Source organism: Schistocerca cancellata, chromosome 12, assembly GCF_023864275.1.
Source record: "Schistocerca cancellata isolate TAMUIC-IGC-003103 chromosome 12, iqSchCanc2.1, whole genome shotgun sequence".
Taxonomy (NCBI): Eukaryota; Metazoa; Arthropoda; class Insecta; order Orthoptera; family Acrididae; genus Schistocerca; species Schistocerca cancellata.
The window spans coordinates 14,006,853-14,027,223 of NC_064637.1; the positions used below are offsets into that span (position 1 = coordinate 14,006,853).

General features: G+C 40.6%; 1 protein-coding gene across 1 annotated transcript in view; it reads left to right on the plus strand.

Moving 5' to 3' along the window:
- LOC126109824 (serine/threonine-protein kinase 11-interacting protein) overlaps positions 1 to 20,371 on the plus strand; it is a 251,012-nt gene that overhangs the window by 38,258 nt on the left and 192,383 nt on the right. Inside the window, exon 3 of the mRNA XM_049914880.1 lies at positions 10,157 to 10,520. Coding sequence (XP_049770837.1) covers positions 10,157 to 10,520 — 364 coding nt within the window. The remainder of the gene's footprint in view (positions 1 to 10,156; positions 10,521 to 20,371) is intronic.

Sequence of the window (20,371 nt, forward strand, 5' to 3'; positions counted from 1 at the left end):
AATTCGGCGAGAAGACAATGCTCTGTGTTTCGTGGGATCAGAAGGTGTGCTGTATCACGAGCTTCTAAAACCCGGTGAAACTGTGAATACTAATTACTACAGACAACAAATGATCAATTTGAACTATGCATTGATTGAAAAAAACAAGAATGGGCCAGAAAACGTGTCAAATTAATTTTTTTACACGACAATGCACCTGCACACAAAGCAGAACTGGTTCAGGATACAATCAAAACACTTGGCTGGGAGCTGCTACCCCACCCGCCGTATTCACCAGACTTGGCCCCTTCCGACTACCATTTGTTTTCATCAATGGGACACGCATTGGCCGAGGAACACTTCGATTCCTACGAGGAAGTCGAAAATTGGGTCTCTGATTAGTTTGCTTCAAAAGACGAACATTTATATTGGCGTGGTGTCCACAAATTGCCAGAAAGGTGGTCAAAATGTGTAGAAAGCAATGGGCAGTACTTTTAATAAAATGTTTTTACTTTTCAATTCAAAGTTAGTGTTTCAGTTAAAAAAAAAAAAAAAAAACCTCATTTCATACCGGTACACCTAGTAGAAGAATATTTCAGTCTGAGAAAAATAGATACCCCTTCACAGGGACATAAAAGATACTTTTGGATGAAAGAGAAGGTGCTGTGTGAATATCAGGGGCTCAGGTAGCAAACTAGTACTAAGCAAATAATCTAAGGCTGAAACGCGGAAGGAGTACGAGTATATTGGTCGTCTGCGCAAGGGAGATGAACTTGAAGACAATATTATAGAAATGGAAGCTGACATTGATGAAGATGAGACATGTGATATGATACTGTGAGGAGTATTTGACTGAGCACTGAAAGACCTAAGTCAAAACGAGGCCCCTGGAGTAGAACCACTGTTAGCCCCGGGGAAGCCAGCTGTGACAAAACTCTCCCATCAGGTGTACAAGATGTATGAGACAGGCTAAACACCTTTAATAATTCCAATTCCAAAGAAAGCAGTTGCAGCCAGGTGGAACACTACTGAACTATCAGTTTAATAAGCCATGGCTGCAAAACACTAATATGAATTCTGTACAGGAGAATCAAGAGCTTGTGGAAGCTGAGCTCGGGGAAGATCAATTTGGATTTCGGAGAAATGTAGGAAAGTGCAAGACTATACCAACCCTGTGACTTAGAAGATAGGTTAAGGAAATGCAAACCTATGTTTATAGTGTTTGTAGAAAGCTTTTAACAATGTCGACTGGAATATTCTCATTGAAATTCTGAGGGTAGCAGAGATAAAATACAGGGACAGAAAAGCTATTTACAAATTGTACAGAAACCAGGTGGCAGTTATGAGACTCGAGGGGCACGAAAGGGAAGTAGTGGTTAAGAAGGGAGTGAGACAGGGTTGTAGTAGCCTATTCCCGATGTTTTTCAATCTGTACATTGAACGTGCAGCAAAGAAAACCGAAGAACACTTTGAAGTAGGAATTGAAGTTCAGGGAGAAGAAATAAAAACTTCAGGGTTTGCTGATGCCACTGTATTTCTGTCAGAGACAGCAAAAAAATTGGAGTGGTACTTGAATGCAATGGACTGTGTCTTGGAAGGGGATATAAGATAAACATCAGCAGAAGCAAGGCAAGTATAATGGAATGTAGTCGAATTAAATCAGATGATGCTAAGGGAATTAGGTAAGGAAACGACACACTTAAAGTAGGAGATAAGATTTTGATGTTTGGACAGCAAAATAACAGAAGATGGCCAAGGTAGAGAGGATATAAAATGTTGACTGGAAATGGCAAGAAAATGTTTCTGAAGAAGAGAAATTTGTTAACATCAAATAGAGATTTAAGTGTTTGGAAGTATGTACTGAAGGTGTTTGTGTAGAGTGTATCCATGTATGAAAATAAAGTGTGGATGATAAACAGTTTAGACAAGCAGAGAATATAAGCTTTAGAAATGTGATGCTACATAAGAATGCTGAAGATTAGATGCGTAGATCACATAACTAATGGAGAGGTACTGAATAAAATTGGGGAGAAGAGGAATTTGTGGCACAACCTGACTAAAAGAAGGGTTCAGTTGTTAGGGCACGTTCTGAGGCATCAAGGGATCACCAATTTAATATTGGAGGGAAGTGTGGAGGATAAAAATTGTAGAGGGAGACCAAGAGATGAAGACGCTAAGCAGATTCAGAAGGATGTAGTTGCAGTAGTCTTTTGGAGATGAAGAGGCTTGCACAGGATAGAGTAGCATGGAGAGCTGCATCAAACCAGTCTTTGGACTGCAGAACACAGCAACAACAGAGAGTAAGAATGGGTCTTATCACACTACCCTGATGATACCCTTGTCTCCGATGAACACTCACCACTGAGAAAAATGTACCGAGTTTCTGTTACTTAAGAATTCTTCGAGCCACTTACATATCTGGGAACATGTTCTGTTTGCTCGTACCTCTGTTAGCAGTTTGCAGTGGGCCACTGTGTCAAATACTTTTAGGAAAGCTAGGAATGTGGAATCTGTCTGATGCGGTTCATCCGCAATTTGCAGGATATCGTGTGAGGAAAGTGCGAGCCGAGTTTTGCTCGATTGATGCTTTCTAAAAATATGCTGATTTGTGTACAGAGGCTTCTTTGTCTCGTGGAAGTTTATTGTCTTTGAACTGAAATATGTTCAAGAATTCTACAGCAAACTGATATAAGGATATCAGTCTCTAATTTTGTGGATCTGTTTGTTTACCCTGCTTGTGTGCAGCAGTCACCTGTGCTTGTTCCCCGTTGCTTGGGACTTTACACTGAGTGAGAGATTCGTGATAAACACAAGATAAGTAAGGGGGCAGTGTTGTACTCTTTGTAAAATGAATTGGGACTCCATCTGAATCTAGCGACATATTTGTTTTCAACTCTTTCTGTTGCTTCTCCACACGTAGGATGCCTGTTACTGTGTCCTTCGTATGGTAATTTGTTTGACGGTCAGATCCTCCTATATAAACTGTTCCTGAAACGCAAAATTTAAAACTTTTGGTTTTCTTTTGCTGTCTTCTACTGCCACACTGGACTGGTCAACAAGTGGCTAGATGCAGTGGGGTAAGTCTGTTTAACTGTGGGTTGGATAACGGGAAGATTGACAAAATTATAGGATCTGTGTTGTGAAAACAGTTCTGTGGTGATTCCCATAGGCAGAAAAAAATTGCTAAAAATTGGAAATTTGGAGATTGAATAATTAGTAAACTAGTAAGTTTTCCTTGTGAAAGTGGGCACTTTTGTAATCAGAAAAATAATGGCTGCAAAATTGTGGGACTGAACTGTGGAAAAAAAAATCACCAATTGAGAATGAAACATCCTGAAACATGAGAACTTTTGTTGGAAGTAATTTCAGAAGTAGTATGTTTTTGCAAACATAAAATGTTTTTCAGAAAAGAGGAGATTTGAGTGTTTAAAATTAACTATACTAACTGAGCCAGAAACATCATTTAGCTCACTGCAAATTTTATCTCCTCATGTTTTTGAAGAGTAATAAAATGCGAATTTTTCTGTATGAAGTTTATTTCCAAGTAAATTAACTACAGTATTATTGGTTAAGAATGGAAGGAATGGAAGATTTTTCCACAGGAATAATGCAAGGAATGATACAAGTAACATAAATAAAACAAACCAGACTGAGAAAGATAAATTTTCATCTTTTAATATTGACAGCCTACGAGACGAACGTATCAGAACACACTTTGCGGCTAGGGTGGAAAGGAAACTGGTTGAAGCATTTGAAGGAAGCACAGAGGAAATACATGACTATATAAAAACTAATGTGAAAATCATAGCAACAGAGGTGTTGGGTAAAAAAGATAGCAACCACAACCGTGCAGCAGAGTGGTGGTCAGAGGAAATAGAGGCCCTCATTAGATAAAAACGAAATGCGTTCCTTCAGTGGTTGAATGATAAATCGGAAGAAACGCGATCAATATACAGGGAAAAAAAGAATGAAGTGATGAAAAAAATAAGGATGGCAAAGAATGAAGCATGGGAAGATCATGTGGCAAGGGGAATAGCAAATTAGGATTTGCGAGAGCAAAAGGGCTTCGACAGGATACAAAAAGCAAAAACAATCTCCAACTGATAACACAAAAGGAATGGGAAGAGTATTTCCAAAAATAATTAAATGAGGACAGAGAAGAATATCTAGAAGAAGGAACAGTGGAAGAAAAAGGACACGAAGATGATGAGATCCAGATTTTAGAAAGTGAAGTACTTCAGGCGTCGAGAACAGGAAAGAATGGTAAATCACTGGGACCAGGCAATATCAATTTGTCTGAAATATGGTGGTGACAAAATTGTGAAACTGATAACACAGCTCTTCAACAAAATGATATGTGGAGATTCAATACCCGACGAGATGTAGCTAGGTTACATTAATACCATATTTAAGAAAGGGGATTGCAAAATTTGCTCAAACTATTGAGGAATTTGTGTTACAAACACATTAATGAGAATTTTTGCAAAAGTAATTAAAAAACAAACTGGAAAAAAATTTTAGAACCAAAGAAGAACAATGTGGATTCACGGCTGGGAGATCAAGTGTAGACCACATTTTCACATTATGACAGATTTTGGAGAAACATAGGGAAAAATCAAAAAATATAGGATTAATTTTCGTAGATCTAGAAAAATGTATGATACTGTCCCAAGAAAATTACTTTGGAGAGCACTACATATGGCAAACATAAAACCTTCCTTGACTAAAATAATACAACAGATGTATAAAGATAACGTTTGCCAAGTGAAAGTTGGTAATAAACTTTCACAGAAATTCAGAACAAGCAAAGGCCTTTTACAGGGCTGCCCCATGTCACCATCATTATTTAAAACTTATATAGATAATAGCCTTAGAACATGGTCTTGTAAATGTAATAGTATGGGATTCTTCTTCTTCTTGCGTTACGGCCTCTGTTGGACCACGGGTAGCTCCTTCATGGACCGCATTTTCCTCTTCTTCTCCCAGAACCTCTTCATTCTTTCTCTTCTTCTCTTCCAGTCTTCTTCCGAGATCTTCAGTTTCCGTTTCTCCTGGCAGCTCCACTGGTGACATTCTAATCTTCTCCTGTACTCTTCTCTGTCATTGATCTCCGGCATATTTGTCGGTGTATATTTGTTCCTCCAATTTTCCTTTCCTTCGACCTCGATCCCCAATTCCGACCGGTCCTTCCGAAGTTCAACAATCCACTTGGTATGTATGGGATTAGGAATAAGAGATGGAGTTTACCTACATAATTTATTGTTTGCTGATGATCAAGTAGTCGTAGCACAAGATGGGGAGGATGCTAACTATATGTGAATCAATTAGCAGTAGCATACAAAACTTAGGGTTTGAAGATTAATTACCAGAAAACAGAATACTTGACTAATGATTCAGATGAGCTATACATTGAAGGAAAGAAAATCAAAAGGATAAACACTTTGTGTTATTTGGGATCCATTTTAAAAATCAACGGAAAATCAGAGTCAGAAATCAATAAAAGAATTAGTAGCGGGCGGAAGGTCATTGGAAAGCTTAACTCAGTCTTATGGAGCAAGAATGTAATGAGCAGAACTAAAAATTTTAATATAAAAATCCATATTAGTTAGTGTGGTTCTGTATGGAACGGAGACCTGGACAATTAACCTGAAGCACATTAAAAAATTACAAGCTCTAGAGATGGACTTCTGGAGAAGATCGGCAAGAATCTCTAGGAAAGAAAAGATAAGGAACACCAAAATAATAAGGAGAATAGAAATAAAAGAAAGAATATATGTTGTAATGGATAGGAAGAAATTACAGTGGTACGGGCATGTACGACGAATGGAGAAAGCCAGAATACCAAAATTGAAACTGGAATGGGAACCGAAGGGGAGAAGAAGAACAGGACGACCTATGACCACCTGGCTCCAAAATGTAAGGCAAACAATGAGGAGAATGGGCGCAGAGGAAGAGGACACACAAGATCGAAACACCTGGAGGAATATTTTGAAAATGTAGTTTAAGAACATTTATTTTTTGTATTGTAATTTCCGAGTAAATTATCATGTTGGAGATAAGCCTCTGTAATGAGGAAAAGCTCAAAATAATAAATTATTGTTTAAGTTGTGAGAAACCGATTTTAAATAATTAATTTTGATAAAATGAGGCCTGTATATGAGATTAACTATTTTGGGTAATTTCCTCGTATGTATTTGGTTCAAAAGAAGATTAGTTAAAAAAAAAAGAAAAGAAAAAAGAAAAAACAAACAAGAACAAGTGCCCGCTTCCACCTCACTCCATTACAACTGGTCGAAATACCAACTGTACAGTCTCCAATACAGAAGAATTTAATGTGACACGAATCTGACCCTGAAAATCCAGTGAAGCTACATGGGAGTGTAAGAAACTAAACTTCCGTGTGTAGCAAAGTATTCAATGGCTCAGGGGCTTCATTGGCTCTCATTTTACATAAAAAAAAAACGAGGCACAATACTTGGAAAAGCACACAACATTCAACAAGAGTAACATACAGTGCTAGTGAACATAGTACTGTTTAATTGTACGTGTTAAAGTGACTCGAGACAGAACAGTAATGGTGAGTCTTTTGACTTCCCCAATTGCACCAAAGGAGCTCACGTACTCAGAAGAAGGACATGCGTAAGCTGACACAAAGGTGAACTTGGAGAAATACAAGCAACTTATTGCACATACTGAAATTGCAGAAAAGAGTTATTAGAAACACGTGTGCTGTGCATCCGAGGATGTCACGTTGCCCGTTATTTAAAAATCTTAAATTATTAATAGTAACCGTAACCTCCGTGTGTATCTACGATATTTTCATTTTTCTCGTAGCAATTTAGAATTGTACAAGGAGAACTGCCTCGATCACACTTCTAATATGAGAAATAAAGAAAATTTTGTGCTCCCTGCTCATTGTTTGAATTTATGTGCTCAGACTCCCAATATATGGGAATGAAAATTTATAAAAAAAACTAAAAGCCGAGAACATTTCGAGTACGAAATTAGATTCACTGAAAAGAAAGCTGCACGATACTCTGCTTCAACAGTGCCACTACTCGGTTGAAGATTTGTTGAACAGTGAATTGAGTATCTGAGCAGGATGTACTTTATCTTGTGATGTGAATATGTAAAGGTATGTTTTCACAAAAAGTTGTGTTAATGTTTAAATACAACTCACCCGTATTAACAGTAGTTTGATATCAGTGAAATTGTATAACCAAATTTTGAAACGTGTCTCGTGTATTCTGATCAAACGATTAGTGTATCTGTTCTATGAGACAAAGAAATCACACTTCACAATATTCGTGAAGAATGTAGTCTTTGAAATCTCAATTTAGGGTGTCTGTGCACCACCGGGAGCAGATACCGAGACGACTCCCATCTCTGAGGACCTCGGTATCGGTGGTATATTAAAATCTCTCGTCCTCTTTCCACCCTTGCGCAGTGGAATTTATTGAACACGAAGTGGGTCGAACGAACGACACATTTGGGAATGCGAGGTAATTGGAAATGGAGTACGTTACTGCTGTGGGCAGACAGTGGGTGGCAGCAGAAGTAGGATCAGCTGTACGGCCCAGTGGACGGGCAGCCTACTCCGTCTGTGAGAGTGCCGCCCCCACCGGAGTTGCTTTCGGTGCCGACAAACATTTTTTGGAAATGGTAATTGGAATGCAGTGATGGGCTTCAAACAAATCAAAATCTTGGCATATTTTACGTATTTCCGCTCACTAATGTAGTATGGCATATTTTCACAGTATAACGCATCACTCGTTAGAGAGAAAGTATTCGTCATGCAAAAGTGAATACTGTACTGAGAATAATGTGGCGTGCTCCCCCCACAATTGTCGTGTAGACACCTCTCGAGGAATTAGGAACTTTAACTGTTCCTTCACAAGCATATATTCCTCGGTGAATGTTTTTGTAAGTAAACCGCCACATTTTCAGAAAAACTGCCATGTCATCAGCTGCAACACTACAAGAAAACTTTATTACTCATTACTAAAACTGCCAAGTGGCTCAGGAGAAAGCCACAATAGTTTTTAATATTTTGCCCAAATAATGCAAAATGTGTGAAAGATAGCATAGTGAACAAATAAAATGTGTATTTAGCGCATAAATTGACCCATTCCACATAATTTTGACAAAATTGCTCTGCCAAACATGTAACTAAACTCACTTGTAATTGACTGACATCTGACACACAGAGAAATGAACAGCTCAGAGATATGACTGGCTTTTGTATGTCACTCTTTTTCTAGTGTAAGTACACCCTCTCATCCAGAAAGACATTCACATGTGGCGACGACAACAGTAGTGAGAGACCGGCAGCTTCAAAGTGAGGATTGTCTAATTGCTGCATCTTGTGTCAGTCAGCTACAGGTGTCTGTGTTTTGCTGTTCCTCGGTTTTGTTTACCACTCGTCCCCTCCATTTTGGTCAATTGGTACGATGTGGCACGCATTTTTCTCTCTCTCTCTCACACACACACACACACACACACACACACACACACAAAAACTACTGTGTGATTTCTCACTGCTTCTGCCCTGGAATCCTTCTAAATTTAACACTTTTCTTCTCTTTTTCCTACTTTTCCTGTCTTTATGTTGTGTATTTCTACATCTTTTTTGAATTCTCAGATCCAGATTGTTGTTAATATCCTCTCCCAAACAGAGGCAATGCCCTGTTTTGTCAGCCTGTTCTCAGTGATCCATTATAAATGTCCAGAAAATAACAGTCTTCTTTTGCTTATTGTTTTGGCTATTTTTTCTGTATTTCTATATTGCTTACCTCTATTTTTTGATCTAAAATTTTCCCCATACTTCTTCTCTCTAACATTTCCGGGTTGTCCTCTATTTCTGTGCTAGGCATTCATTTGCATACAGGCATTCTGGCTTAACTGCCAAGTTGCAAAAATTATTTTTGTATTTATCGATAAGAGGTTTAGACATTTTAATCTCCTTGATGTTTTCTATTTAACCAATATCTGCGAGTAAAAAAGAATAGGTGCATTTTTATGTTAGTGACAAATTTGGTTTCTTCTGCTCAGATTCTTATACTTCCTTTACTGCCTACCTGTTCAAAGAGACTGGCTTACATTTCTACATCTGCTAGACTTTCAAATAGTACACCTAACTCATCTGCAAATGCTAAAGACTGTGCTTCAGTACGTATTTTAAGAGTAGTAGAGGTAAGCTGCCACCTTATCCCACACTTCTGTTAATTTTAAAGGGATTAGAAATCTCTCCCACAAACCTTTCTCTAATTAACGGCACTCTGCACCAATTGCCACTATTACAGTGAACACGTTTAGTGGTTCAGTGGTATTTGTGCCGGAGATTATAACAGACATAAATACTTCGTAATAGATGTAGTGCCAACTGCGTACAGTCAGATTTTTTCTAACATTTTGACACGTGCCGAAACACAATTTTTGGCGAGCTCCACTCGCTGTATACATCACATATTTTTTAAGGTTTCACACATTCCGAAGCCAAATTTTTGTAATACTCCACTCGATAGTGGCCACACGGACAAAATTGCAGTATATATACTAAGATGGTATCTGTTCTTTTGTACATGTCTGAAAGAACAGATACCATCGATGACACTGCAGCTCGTTAGAATGAAATTACAATGAAATGAACACCCTTAGCTGCTTACAGGCATTGACATATGTCAACGGGGACAGATGGAAATGTGTGCCTCGACCGGGACAGGTCCGAAAGAACAGATACCATCTTAGTAAATTTATAGGTAAGGCTCACCGGCCACTTGACCACCTTCTTCTTCTGTGCGAATGCACAAACAGTGCCCGCACTCTTACGGGAATCGGCAACGCGCCGCGAGTAATGAGTAGAATGGGCGGGGGCACTACGAATGTAGTGCGGGACAATACATCGAGAATGTGGGTTTCGCGGGAGGCGTGCCAGAGATAAATCCCTGCAGTCGCACTATCCTCTGTGTCTCAGATGGGTAGAGCATCTGCCGTGTAAGCAGGAGTCCCCGGGTTCGAGTCCCGGTCGGGGCACACATTTTCATCTGTCCCAGTTGACATATGTCAATGCTGGTAAGCAGCTAAGGGTGTTCATTTCATTGTAAAAATTGCTGTAGTGGTACGGTGGGAGGCGGCGACAGTACTGCAGGGGGAGCTGACGCGGCGGCCCGTGCCGCAGGTGCGGCTGTGCGACGTGCGCGGCCTGTCAACACTGGCGCCCCGGCTGACCTCCCTGTGCTGCGACGGCGACCCGCAGCAGCTGCTCGCCGCTGCCGGGACCTGGCCGGAGCTGCGGACGGCGACGTTCTGCCGTGCCGGAGTGTCCGCCGTCCCTGTGCCACTGGCCGCGGCCGCCCCGGAGCTCGCAGTTCTCGACCTCGGCCACAACCGACTGTGCGACACTGTGGGTGCAGATTTCTCCGCCTTCCGATCGCTGAGCCGCCTCGGCCTGGCGTACAACGCGTTCGAAGCCGTCCCGTCCGGACTGCCGCCCGGTGTCACCGCCCTCGGCCTGGCATGCAACTACGTCGATACTATTGATGGTAGGTCGCTTCGTCCCAGTGGAGGTAATATATAATATGCCCGAGATACCGGGCCATATCTTATGGGGTGCGGCATTCGAATACGGACAAATTTGAATTTGAATTTCCCGTATGACCGAGGAACCGTGTATACGACCCGAGACAACCGGGAGATCCGGAAAGAACCTGAGAATTTTTTCATCCGGGAGAGAACTGGGAAAAAACCGGTAATTGTTTACAATTTCTGGAATTTTTCGTTATTTTAGTTTTGATTTAAATTTTTGTGATTTTGGGTGGTAACATCCAATACTCTAACAAAGGATATTATTGTACCCCGTGCAGTGTTATGTGGCTTTATGCTTAATTACAGACTTACTATTTTATCAGCTGATTTGTTTTCCCCACCAACGCCCGTTGTTTATGTCCTCCTTTGTTGCTGAGCGATGTATCACTTTTCGTTCTGACGCCGAATCTCTTCCTTTCCTATATCTTTACTACTTTTTATCTATATAAATGATGAACTATTGGTTTTGCCGTTTAACATCTTTTTAATAACTGTGGAGGTATTACAGGCATCTGGTCCCACCTAATGTGTCACCCGCCTATACGTTTTACACGAACCTTTCAAGACTCGATCGATCTGTTTACAAAGAGAAAGCAGAATATCTCTTCCTTTGACGTCGTCCGACAACAACCTAGGAGCTCGACACCCTCGTGGCCCGGGCTCTTCCGTGGCTCGTGGTACTTTGCAGCATTCGTTTTATTCCTTGCCCACTTGCCGTTACGTCGAACTTTCGTGGTGATCGTTGCGCAACGTTTTCCACGTTATCTGCAACATAAATAAACTTTCTTCCCACAGTATTTATGAAAACCCAAAAACAAACTTAAAGAACATAATAATAATAACTGTTCTTACAATTATTCGTATAAGTCTTGGTTGATTTAATGAGGGGTGGAACAGGCCTAAGCCTTGTAACACCACACCCGCTACTGCAGAATAACACTGGAGCAACGAAACTTCAGCAACAAAACACAGTGTTCATACAAGCGTCTGCCAACAGCAAAATGTGTCATAGGCTTTTGGAAGACTATGCAATGCTTCATAACAACAGATTGCATCCGATAAAAGTGACGTAACAACTGTTTAAATTAGATTCCTTTGAGCAGTTGCCGGCGTGGTCTTGTGCACGCGTAGTTAAGTCGCGTATGAGTAGTACCTTCTCCTGCTTCTGGTTACAGAAGTGTGGCTTGGCGCCGCTACCTAATATTGCCCCGGTTCGGAAACATAGTAAATCTGGGCCTGATGCACAGAGCAGTCTGAGTTGTGGTGGGGAGGTGGGTCGTCTCCATGTGACCTGTGTTTACGTTCAGTGATTTGGTTGTTTCCTCTTCGTTTATTGCTCTCACGTTAAATGATAAAATGGATTTTTGTGACCGGGAGATATCAAATGAATTAAAATACATTCGCATTATTACGGATGGCTGAAATATGTCATTAGTTTCAGATTTAATTTCCACCTTTCTGACAGTCAAGCATTAATCACCTTGCAGAACGATGAAGTTATCTTTGTCGGTTTGCTAAAAAGATTTGGCTTTTATTAATCTTTTCTGCTGAGGCAGTCAGTTTGTTTGAAACGAACTGTTTAATTTCACACTGTTGGCTGGTTTCAACTGTTCGCTGATTTCAAGTGCACGTATGACATTATGCCATAATAAAGAACCAAGCATGTGATAATACAATACTGGTACTCCAAGAAAATGTACATCCGAATCTGGACATACAAATGTGCACTTTAAGCCGAATTATGCATTTTAGTATGGTTCACGAAATTCCGATGCTCTTGAAGTGTCCTTTGATGTCTTGTTTCTTTTATGACATAATGCAAGATCTTTTAATGTTTTACACGTACGGACATATGGCCTTCCTGCGTCATCGTGCGGTGACGACTGTTATCTGGTGCTCTCTTGCAACTATTGAAACAAACTTATTTCTAACATGTAGCGGGAAAATTCCGAACGGTGGATTGAAAAAGTGTTACATACATTAAAAGCAAATTTCCTTTTATGGAAGATGAATTATGTGCGAGAATGTACGATTAATTTCTTAAATAACAAAGCGTTTCATTCTCATTTAAAAATCAACTCTTGGAGGACGGCCATTTAGAAGAATTTTGAGCTCAGAAGATCACACATTTACATCGTTATTAAAAATTTTACTGGCACATTTGTGTGATGTATCTTAAAGTGTATCACACGCAGAAAAGATCAACATCATATGTGGAAGCTTAGCTTCTCTTCCAGCTTATTAATCTTGGAGACCAATATTATATGTGAATGCTATGTATATTAATTTAAACCATTAACTTTTCTTATTTGTGTTTTCGTGCTACTTAAAGAGTGATCTTGTTATTGGCTGACTACCTCACGTGTCCTATGCCGTCATCAGCTGGCGAGATCACGTGACATGAGTTATGAGCGGCTTACAAAAGCGCATTGCAATCTCGATTTCAATGCTTCAAAAAGTAACATGCGGTATTTGGTGGAATTCAAATTTATACCTTCGTAATACGAAAATATGCAGCATACATATTGCTGCACATCAGAGGTGTTTCAAAACGTGTTGCCGTGACTTCTACAGCTGTGCCTCGGCTTCCACTGGACTGGCTCTGCTTTCTTTCTCCACTCTTTGCTCACTTCTTTTGACTCGGGGATGTAACAGCACATCACAGGTGATAAAGTGAGTCAGAAACGTGTCTTCCCCCCTCCTGAAATTTAGCCGAGAGATGCTCGTGCACTTTCAGACCGTTCAGTTTTTCACCAGTTGTCGTAAGATCAGACACGTGCATTTCCTAAACTGTACCTGATAATGGCAAAAGCTTAGCCATAACTCGTCCCTACCTCATCCAATCCTCAGCGACTGTAAGAAAGGTTGTCATTCCATTCTCGAGAAGTTGTCGAATGCGACAAACTGTGTCGCCTGCGGTGCCGTCACGGGATTGACAGTCGTGGCCTCCGTTCTCGACGTGCTACGGACCCTACGTGAATCGATCGTGCAAAATGAACTCTCGAGATCTTGAAAGTCTCTTTACCTCGAATCATTCGGGGTATCTCCCACATATTTCACCCTGTTTTTCCCCTCCCCATGTGATAAACTAGGCAGTCGTATGCCACACGGCATAGACACAAACCTCTCACCATCACCCGTCGCTGACACGAATGGGAACCATCACGTTAGCGCAGAACATGCGGGGCCCAGAAATTTGTTCCTATTCGAGTTGACCACGCACGATTTCTGGTACTGAGAATGGAAAATAACTGGACTGGGCACATTCCTGTGTGACGTACCCCACTTCATAGCACCCTACAGCATTACAATCCCATTCTGAAGAATTTTACTTGTCAATTAGTCCATCCTCGGATAGCTATCTTCCACAAGAGCATAAACCACTTTAATGTTTGTGATTTTTAACGCAGTGGAAATCTTGCGTGTCCACTTTACAAAGTCTCGGACGTAAGTGAACATTAACAAATGACACGTTACTGTAAGATACGTAAACTCTTTCATATACACAAATAAACAAAAAAGTTTTGCATCACCTCGGTTCCGGGAGTTCTGGAACTTGTACAGAAAATTGGAATAGAGATCAACATAAACATCATTTCTGCCCTTTTTATTGTTTATGAAAACCACACATTCTACGTTGTACCACCATACAGCGAGACCTACAGAGGTGATGGCCCAGATTGCTGTACACACTGGTACCTCTAATACCCAGTAGCATGTCCTCTTGCATTGATGCATGCCTGTATTCTTCATGGCATACTGTCCACAAGTTCATCAACATGCCGTTGGGTCCAGATTGTCCCAATCCTCAATGGCAATTTGGCATACATCCCGCAGAGTGGTTGGTGGGTCGCATCATCCATAAATAGCCCTTTTCAATCTATGCCAGGCATGTCCGGTAGGGTTTATGTCTGGAGAACATGCTGACCACTAGTTGAGTGATGTCGTTATCCTGAAAGAAGTCATTCACAAGTTGTGCACGATGGGGGCGTGAATTGTTGTCTATGAACACGAATGCCTCGCCAATATGCTGCCGATACGGTTGCACTATCGGTCAGAGGATGGCATTCACATATCGTTCAGTTGTTACGGCACCTTCCATGACCACCAGCAGCATATGTCGGCCCCATATAATGCCACCCCAAAAGAGCAGGGAACCTCCACCTTGCTGCACTAGTTGGGCGGTGTGTCTAAGGCATTCTGCCTGACCAGGTTGCCTCCAAACTCATCTCTGACGATTATGTGGTTCAAGGTATACGCAACACTCATCGGTGAAGAGAACGTGATGCCAATCCTGAGCGGTCCATGTGGTGTGTTGTTGGGCCCCTCTGTACTGCGTTGCATAGTGTAGTGGTTGCAAAGATGGACCTCACCATGGACGTCATTGCGCACAGTTTCAGTTGTAACGCGACGTCCTGTGGCTGCACGAAAAGCATTATTCAATATGGTGGCATTGCTCTCAGGGTTCCTCCGAGCCATAATCCGTAGGTAGCGGTCATCCATAGGTAGCGGCATCGACAGTTCCTGTCCCTCTGTATCTCCTCCATATCCAAACAATGTCACTTTGGTTCACACCGATACACCTGGACACTTCCCTTGTGGAGAGCCCTTCCTGGCATAAAGTAACAATGCAGACGCGATTGAATCACGGTACTGAGTGCCTAGGCATGGTTGAACTACAGGCATTACAAGCCGTGTACCTCCTTCCTGGTGGAATGACTGGAACTGATCGCCTGTTGGACCCCTTTTTTTAACATGCCCTGCTCATGCATGGCTGTTTACATCTTTGGGCAGATTTGGTGACATCTCTGAACAGGCAAAGGGACTGTGTATGTGATACAATATCCACAGTTAACGTCTGTCTTCAGGAGTTCTGGGAACTGGGGTGATGCAAAACTTTTTTTGATGTGTGTAGAACACAACCAGAGGTTGGCAAAATTAAACAGCAGTATCCTGGAATCGTGGGCTGTCGTTTAAGTTGTGGCATCATCCAGCTCTGCACATTCTAGCGCCTAATAAAGGTTCTGCTATCGGCTCGCCACGACGCCTGCACTCTCAATGTGATGCAGAAAAAGAAAAACATTTAAGCATTACTCACTTTGCAGCCGTGCTTTGCAACAGAAGTGAAAGAAGGGCCCTGTGTGTGCTGGCGCTTTTTAGGATTCTGCACCTCAGTCAGTAAAAAGGGAACCTTTATAGGATCACTTTGTCAGTAAATTGCTTTTTCCTAGTCAAGAAGTCAAATATAAATGATACAAATCAATAGAAGCAAAGCAAGTTAATACACAAAGTGAAATCAGTTATTCTGTGTATCCCAGCCCAGTAAATTCAATATAAGTTTGTATCTGTGAAGGTAAAATTGTGGCACTTAATCCTGCCACTGATGTAGACTTCCAAAAATACCTTTGTCACTGAGGTTTAAAAGACTGACAGTGATATCTGTCGGTGTTTTGGTTTACTGCACTGTCACTGAAGCAAACATCTGAACCACTGAGCTGAGCAGACTCCTAAAACTTTAACCCTCGAGCAGGCGCACATGTAGTTTTTTGCTAATGGCAACACTGCCTTTCCACTGATATTACTGGCACACTAGCTATTCCTCTATGATCATCTCAGCTACTGACTGTTGTTAGTTTCATTCTATTGTTTTCTGTGTGCCTGCAGTTCTGTGAACCTGTTGGCAGAACGCTACTGGTGTGCGAAGTACCCCACACGCTTTGTCCTGCAAGTAGATGCATATTTGGTATGTATGTGCAAATATGCATAAATATTTGGAAAAAACTAATTACTTTGGTACTTATATAGGGAAATGATGCCAGAAGAAATAGCCACAATTCTGCGGAAGTTGTCAGATTTGTCAAATCGATCAGATTGTGTCATGGCAGTAATTCTGAGCAACACATACTGTCTGTTACTGAAGGTGACGTTAGTGATTCAAGTGAAAATGCAAAAGTTGAGTTTTTTATTGGCAGTGATAGAGGTGCAAAGGAGACAATGTGAACTGAAATACTCACTGTATCGGGATGTTTATATCTGATTGGTATAAAGAAAGGACATCACACTAACACACGCAAGCTATGGAACTCGGACAGATCAGGAATGCAAGTTCTAAGAGCATGTATAAGTTACAAGAGATTTTTGTTTTTTCTCTGATGTATGCGATTTGATGACTAGGACCGACACTATCTCAAAGGAAGGCCTCGGCGCTTGTTGGTGACGTCATGTCGGCTAGGCACGGCGAACGCCAGGTCTGTTGCAGGCAGACTCATAATGGTGGTGTCTCCCTCTCTGACACAGGAGAATGTGAAACTACTATCGGTAGTTGACCAACACACACTGTTCCAAGAGATTTCTGCAATCAATTAATTGTGCAATTCATTACACTTCTTAACAAATAGTGTACTCCTAAACTTAAATTTCCACCTGTTTTAAGGATTGACATACAAAAACAACTTCATAGTCCAGCAGCAACAGAATTCGTGCTTCTTTACCTTATTTGTAAATCTGCGGAAGTTACGTCTGTACTGGGTTGCTTTTACAAGAAACTGTGAACATATTGGTGCTCCTCTTTAGGTATCTCGGTTGACTATGGGTGAAGAGCACTGAATTTTAATGAAATATCTTGCAATTGTACACGTTGGGGGAGGGGGTAGGGGACAGAAGAAGAGGCAAAAGAGAGATACTTGTTTTATAAAATAATTTTTTTGTTTTATCAAATAATTTTTTTTATCTTATTAAGTTTCTCCTTTCAGTTGCAAGAGGGGAATATTTATCTTTTCTAATGTGCATGTTTAAAAAAGTTTAAGCTCAGCAGTATTTTTGATGTATGAAGCTCTTTTGTTTCCTGTTTAGAATTCCTTTCGTTGAAAACGACTGTAATCTAATGACTGGCAACAGTTGGACATTTACACATGTAAATTAGTTCACATTTCCAGTGACGATGTCAAACGAAAATAAATAAATAAATAAAATAAACGAGTTAATTGTAAGGGGGTTGGGGTAAGTTTCGATAACAAAATGGATCAAGTAAATATAGTTACTTGAATGTAAAATTTCCGAAGCTTGCAATGGGGCAAAGCATCTCATATTGACCTACGTTTGTTTCGACAGGATTCAGTAATACAGAACTATGATCTTCATTTGTAGCTTCACGATAGTAAGAAAATCTTACATCTAAATAAAACTGCAGATCCAAAACAGTACCAATCATTTTGTCCAAAAATAAGGGATTTACAGTGATAAGCACGCCCGGGCGTTTCTGCCTGCAACAGACCTGGCGTTCGCCGTGCCTACCTGATGTGATGTCACCAACAAGCGCCGAGGCCTTCCTTTGAGTCGGTGTTGCTAGGACACATGAGCTGAAAGAAGAAAAACAGATAAACTAGCTGCCTTTCGTCCTTCCGTGGAGTCATTTATTCTCAACTGCAGAAATTCGTACAACCTCGGGCCCTCTGTCAATGTTGATGAGAAATTGGAGGCTTTCCATGGGTACTGCAGTTTCATAGAGCATATTCCCAATAAGACCACAAAATATGGAATCGAGATCTTCGGTATGTCTGACTCAAAAACATTTTTTTACAAGTAACTTAGAAGTATACTGTGGAAAACAAGAGGATGGCCCACATCGGACCCCAAACAAGTCAAGGGATATAGCGATGCACCTGATTTGTGACTCCAGAGGTAACAATAGGAATACACATTTAATAACTGATACACCTTGCTGACATCTCTCCTAAAGAAGCAGCTCGTTTTTATTGGCACACTGAAGGAGGACAGAAGAGAAATATCTGTTGAATTTCAGGCAAGCAAAAATTGAAAAGTCGGGTCTTCAATTTTTGGGTTTCAGAAAGGTGTCACTCTCACATCGTATGTACCGAAGAAAAACAAATCAGTGATATTGCTGTCAATGATGCATGAGCTACCAAAACTTGATGATAAAACAAACAAGTCTGAAATAATAATGGACTACAATATGTCAGGAGTGTAAGTTGACACTGTGGACCAATTATATAATGCGTACAATCTCTCGCACACGATGAGACGATACCCAATGTGTGTCTTTTACTCTCTCATGAATGTAGCAGAAATCAATGCACAGATTTTGTATTCCTGAAATCGAAAAAACCTGCATCGTGAAAGAATAAATTTTGTGAAGGATTGAGCAATGGCATCAATGAAGTCCCATCTGACTGAAAGATCCAGGATAATGTATCTGCCTAGTGACATTTCAGCATTCTCGATTAAATATTGAGAACCCTCTGAAAAGAAACATGTATGTCCATCTACTTTTTAAGAATCAGCAAATGAGAAATGTGGGAGGTGTGTAATGAAACCGAGCAGAAGTCGTATCGACAACTGTTGTATGTGATAGATGCAAAAAGTTTGTTTCTAAGAAACGTGACAGACGCTTACACTTGCAACATCTATGACTATTAAGTCCTTTTATGAACTGTGACTTATGTTCGTGAGGCTAAATTGTAGGGGACGTGTACAAGAATAAAAAATAAAGTAAGTATACATCAAGTGAAACACTTCATATTAATTCTACAGGAAGTATTTCAATTTTACCCTAAAAATGTTCACATAATCAATTTGGTTCATAAAAAATGTAGAATTAACATACTTAGTAACAGTATTCACAAAATATACATAATTTTCCGAAAGTTTGAGACTGTGTTATGTAAACTATATACCAGGGTACAAATACCCTGTGCGGCCGTACGACTACTCGAAAAGTGGTGCACTTGCTCGAAGGTTAAAATACGATTTCTTTTTTCCACGATCCAATTTTGATGTAATAAAGCCTGTATGTTGCCCCTATCTACACTCCTCAAGTTACCTGAGGGAAACTGTGAAAATAGGCCTAAGTGTTTTGGAGATTAGTACGCTCAAACAGACAAAAAGATATAGACGGCAGTCATACAGTTGTATTGTTAGTATAAATATGATACTGTGTTTTGCAAATAAAAACATATGAATTTGAGTAAAATCTTTTTTAACGTATATTACTGTAACGTCATCTCTTATTGTAGTGAAGTTACGGTTAGGTGGGAAGTACAGCAGTGTGTGAAAGTTTCATTGTCTTGTCACACTACGGTCCCTGTCAGGTTTAACTTCACAGTCGGCAACCTGACACACCCGAGAGACTAGAGTGACACAGGTGGCTCTGGTGCAATGACCAGTGTCCGCGTAATTCTGCACGGTATCTCTATGTAAGGATGTAGAGGCTTATCTCACTAGGGGTAAGATAGATACTGCCTACAGGAAAATTAAAGAGACCTTTGGAGAAAAGAGAACCACTTGTATGAATATCAAGAGCTCAGATGGAAACCCAGTTCTCAGCAAAGAAGGGAAAGCAGAAAGGTGGAAGGAGTTTATAGAGGGTCTATACAGGGGCGATGTACTTGAGGAAAATATTATGGAAATGGAAGATGATGTAGATGAAGATGAAATGGGAGATACGATACTGCGTGGAGAGTTTGACAGAGCACTGAAAGACCTGAGTCGAAACAAGGCCCCGGGAGTAGACAACATTCCATTAGAACTACTGACGGCCTTGGGAGGCCAGTCCTGACAAAACTCTACCATCTGGTGAGCAAGATGTATGAGACAGGCGAAATACCCTCAGACTTCAAGAAGAAAATAATAATTCCAATCCCAAAGAAAGCAGGTGTTGACAGATGTGAAAATTACCGAACTATCAGTTTAATAAGTCACAGCTGCAAAATACTAATGTGAATTCTTTACAGACGAATGGAAAAGCTGATAGAAGCTGACCTCAGGGAAGATCAGTTTGGATTCCGTAGAA